The following is a 4914-nucleotide window of genomic DNA, read 5'->3' as shown; positions in this document are numbered from 1 at the left end:
TCAAGCAGCCTAGTGGGACTTACCAGGCTGCCTTTATGACCGCTGGAACCTGTCAGGGCTCGTCAGCAAATAAGTCAGAAGAGAAGGCTTGCTTGGTTTGAGACAATGACTGTGTTTTAGGGGACACAGGTCCGGAACAAAGCGCATGCTTCCCTACAATGTGTGCCACTTAGATGGGCTCCTAGCAGTGAGCCTGGATTACCTAGGCCTCAAATAGCTAAGCTTTGTGTATGATTACTCTCGTTGTCTTCCACATGGGGATGAAACACCACGTGTAAAGCATCCGGTCAGCTAGGAAGACAGCCAGGAGCCTGTTTTTAGGAAACCCTTTAGCCATCGAACAAGAGCTACTTCCCTAAGCGGAATGTGAGGGAAGCGTCGAGTCAACCATCTTGCACAGGCTGACCGAAGGCTTCCTGCCCGTTGAGATTTCGTTCACCCACACGTGGACTGTGGGCAGATGACCCATTAACTTTGGATTCCAGACTGCTTTGCCAAGAACCATTTGAAGGTAGTGGCAATATATAGAAAACAAAACAGCTCTGCTGTTGGCTTCGCCCCTCAGGGCTATTTTTCCAAAGAGATGAGCGTGGCAGATCGAATTTAGGAATTACCTTGAGAAAGCGATCAGATCATTTATACTGAGGCCTTGCAGAAAGAATGAGAAATCCATGTGATGTTTCTGCAAACACCTATCTGAGGTTTTTAAAAACGATCGTGGCTCGATGTCTGACACCAGGGGTCTTTCACGTAGTAAAAGAATGTGCCCCCTATATTAAAGCACAAAGTACTGTCAAAAGCAACGTTATGAAGACATCTGGATAACTACACGTCCAAGCAAGTAGCGGGAAGTACAACTGTTTGCAGCACTTAACAAATTAGTTAAGCTTACAAACTAAAAACAAATTAACAGGTTAACAAACTAATTAACAAGTTAGTTTGTGAAGCGTTTGGGAACCAGACATGATGACGGCCGTGCTACCCGCAGGTGCTAGAGATGGATGCAAAAGGAATGCAGCATGTTCCCAGGGCCGCAAATTTACAGGATGTAAGTTACATGCCGTACAGGATGGAAGGATCACACATTTCATACAGACAGGGCAGTGAGAGGTCTCCCTGCTAAAGTGTGGGCACAAGAAGAGTTATTTGGCTTTGCCCTTGGTTGCCGCTCTCTTTCTCATTCCCTTTACAATATTTTTATCAAATAGCTCCTTTTCCCGGTAATGCACCGGTGGCCCCTTTAGGTACTTTTGTTCTGCCTCCTCGTAACCTAATCCATCAAGTGCGGCAATTGAACAAATGATTGCTTCTGGCAGAAGAACTTCCAGAACAAAACTCACCTTGTCATCTCTTGCCAGAGTCAGCATTTTCTTGTCTATCTGTTTGTAGATTTCTTGTAAATGTCTTACCACGACATCCAACTGGTCTTCATCCTCCAGGTATGTTTCAATGCAGATCACGTACCGGCTTGAATTCAGAAACGATGCCAGCCACCTGGACTGTTTCCTGCCTTTGACGATGTCCAGGAGGTGGTGATCGGCTCCCTTTCTTTTCACAATGAAGTCCACGAGCTTCTGGTTGGCTCGGTCCCGAGCAGCCCTCATCCGGTCCGGGAGAATTTTCTTGTGGGGCCTCCTCCCACCCAGGGAGGCCTCCTCCTCAGAATCTTCCAGGTCGGCATAATTCACCTTTGGGAAATCGATCTCCACGTCCCCATCCTTGATGGCTTTCCTAATTGGGTAACTGATATCAGCGGCGTAATAGTCCAGGAAAGAGCCCGCAAAAGACCCACGACCGAGCCCTTCTCTGTAGTGGGAAATCAGGGAGAAGCACCAGTTCACACTCTGCTCGTACACTTTCCCGGCTCTCTTCATGAGTTTTTCCTTCTCCTTACAGTCCAGATGTTTTAATCTTCGAAGAGGAACTTGAATGCCACTCATTTCACAGGGCATGTTTGCCTCAATCAAAAGCACCCTTGCGGTCTGCTCTGTTTGGCTGACACTCTTTACCACTGCTGGCCAAAATGGGTGATTTTGAAATTTAAACCAGACCATCATTCCTCCTTCAATGGGACAGGGCTCTTGTGGAAAAGCCATGGTTATCGGTTGCCCCATTTCCTTGCCGACATCCTTTCTGATAGCAGTGGTGGGGTTAACGGCCTTCGAGTTGACTGAAGGCTGAAGTCCTTGCAGCCCTTTCTCAAACTCTAGTGCCTGCAGCTTCCTTTTTTTATTTGCCAGACGGAGTGAAGAACGCAGCCTCGGAGGAGGGGCGCTGGAGGGTGCCGCCGCACCTTCCAAGCCTGGCTTCCGGGGACCCTCTCCATGGTCCTCAACATTCCCGGAGAGGGCAGAGCATTCGGAGGAGACGGCCAGGGTCTTTGGGTAGGTGTCATGGGCCTCTTCTTTCAGAGCCTTGGGTACAGTGAGGTTGAAACCTGGTGGCGGAGATGGAAGGGTGCCTCCATCTTTAGCACCTGTACCCTCCTCCTTGACGGGGCGATGCAAGGCCCTGACTCTCAAGGTGTGCCTCTTTTCCTTGCCCTCTTTCTCATAGTCTTCTTCTGCACGTGATGGGAAGTTTGGGTACACGCTGGAGCTTTGTGAGGGCTCCGCTCGCGTTTTCCTGGGAATAGGCGTGACGGTTCTGTGTGCCTGTGGTTGGCCACTGCCTGGGGCGTCCTCAGTCTGTGAGCATACCAGCAGCGATCTGAGTTTTTTGCTTCTCCTAAGACGCCTCAGTAAGCTCCCTTTGGGCTTCCGGAACTTTTTACGAGATCGCTTTTGTGGTCCCCTTTGGGACGCTTTTGGGGTCCCCTTTGTGGTCTCTGGATCATCTGATGCTCTTGCTGGACCCAAGTTCGCTCTCTCATTCAGAATCTCTAGGGCCACTGCAAGAGCGTTTCTGTAGGGCACTTCCTGTCCTGGTGGGACACTGGCCTTCGGCTCGGCTATCAGCAAGGAGGCAACGTATTCAATTTGAGACTCATTTAGGATCTTTGTGTCTGCGGTTTTCACTTTAATTTTTTCGTCTACTGAGAGTATTTCGACTTCGAGAAAAAGTGCCCCTTTCGTCTTATGTCTTGGTGAGGTCCTAGCTCTGGACAAAACCTTTGCTGGCCAGACGTGGCCTTTCCAATTGCACAGGACATACTCAGCATCCATTATGATTTGAGATTCCTCTCAGGAGGTAATTAAGAGAGGTCGAGAGGTCTGGCCATCACACCCACAGGCACGGCAGGTCTTCCCTGAAACAGTGTTCTTCACCACACCCTTTCGGCCTTAGGACCGCGAAGGGCTCCCAGCTTGTGTGGCCCGTCCTTCTTCACCTGAATCTCCCAGGGTCCCGGGAACTTGTGCTTTGAAGGGACTATGCTGGAGAATACTGGAATGTGGGAAAGGAAAAGAAGAAAAAGTATTAGGAAACAAATTCCTTCCGTGAAAGTAGAAGAACGATGGTCAATGAGAATTGATAAGAGCGCAAGCAAAGAAATAGAAAGAGTGTGTCTCCGACAGGGGGTAAGCCCATGGCCGCTATCGGGCGGAAAAATACAGAAGATACCAGAGGCGTTTTGTAACCGTCCAAACCCAACTTCTTGCCCTGCTTGTTACTACGGCGTGTTAAAGAGCGTCTGTATGGGGAGGTGGGTGTCACTTTGCAGATCTCATCTGTGTTACTGGACATCCTGCGCCTTCTGTGCTCCCTGGGGCTCATCCTGGGGGGATGCTTCGGTTTTCCTTTCCCTGGTGGGTGCTAATGCCACCCGGTGCACCCGAGGAAGCCAGAGGTGATCTCCAGCCTACAGACACTGAATGTCAGCACAATATCGTGTTCAGGAGCCTGAGCTTAGAATCCAGAGGCTCACGAAGGTCGTCCTGGGGGTTACTGGTACCGTCCTTCGTCAGGATTGCTGCAGGCGTGGGCCATTGGCTGCGCCCTGCACATTTTCATTTCTCTGTGGTGGTTGGAAAGGCTGTTCCCCCTGCCCCTGGCACAATTTGGGGTAAGAAAGTGACTGTAGGGCGAGGAGAAAAATAAACCACCCTCCAAATGTCAACACGAAACGATTGCCAATGAAGTGTTTAGTAAAAGAGGAATGTCTTACAGGACACCACGTGGATCGGGGGGAGGCGAGGTTCTGTGAGCTGCAGCTCTTGATTCACACACTCCAACTGCTTGTCCGGCAGAACCCTCGACTCTGTTCTGTGCTTCTGAAGTGCACTGTCCTTCCAGGGATCGAATGACATCAACTGTAGATGCCCAGGACCTACCATATACCTCTAGTGTTAATCTAGAGAATCAGAAAAGCAGATGGGGAATTAAGCCAACAAAGTGGGGATGGGCTCATCATTTTCCCTTCCCCAACTCTGGCATGCCGGCCATTCGGAAACAGAAAAAACAATTAGTCAAATCTCATTTATCATGTGCACGCGCCTACTTGCTTCCTTCTTTTGCGTTTCCAAAGTATTTCGACGTTAAGCTACTTAGTTTAGGCCGGTCCTCCTATTTCAGAACCATGGGGACTACTGCGTCCATGATAGTCCTTTTGTCTGCCTTGGAAGCATTGATTTAACAGGAGCAGCCGGGGGGGTGTGTGTGTGTGTGATGCGGGTGTGTGTGTAACAAAAATGGGGTCTATAATGTAAGCGTGTCTTGGTGTTTCTCAAGTAATATTACATGGGTTTGTAGAGAACACAAAACGGGTGGGGAGGTATATACGGGGAGGCCATACACGATAGATGCGTACTGTCCGTGTGATGGCATATGGGCCTGTCACACGTTTCCTATGCGTCCGTGTACACATGCCTGCACATATTGTCGAGGACTACCTTTCTTCCCTCAAGTGCACATTTGATCACTGTTTCATGTGAATGCTGATTTTTTGCATGGTTTTTGTGAATCTCTTTACAATGT

General features: G+C 49.3%; 1 protein-coding gene across 1 annotated transcript; it reads right to left on the bottom strand.

Moving 5' to 3' along the window:
- Nucleotides 1-214: 214 nt before the first annotated feature.
- On the bottom strand, nucleotides 215-4185 carry LOC116583687 (PWWP domain-containing DNA repair factor 3B-like). Its single transcript, XM_032331803.1, has 2 exons — nucleotides 4106-4185; nucleotides 215-3384 (listed from the first exon to the last, which is right to left on the bottom strand). Exon 2 carries the CDS (start codon nucleotides 3162-3164, stop codon nucleotides 1143-1145), a length of 2022 nt encoding a protein of 673 aa, XP_032187694.1. The 5' UTR covers nucleotides 3165-3384; nucleotides 4106-4185; the 3' UTR covers nucleotides 215-1142.
- Between the last annotated feature and the right edge of the window lie 729 nt (nucleotides 4186-4914).

The sequence above is a fragment of the Mustela erminea genome, chromosome X (genome assembly GCF_009829155.1).
Source record: "Mustela erminea isolate mMusErm1 chromosome X, mMusErm1.Pri, whole genome shotgun sequence".
Taxonomy (NCBI): Eukaryota; Metazoa; Chordata; class Mammalia; order Carnivora; family Mustelidae; genus Mustela; species Mustela erminea.
This window is presented reverse-complemented; position numbering and strand designations above follow the sequence as displayed.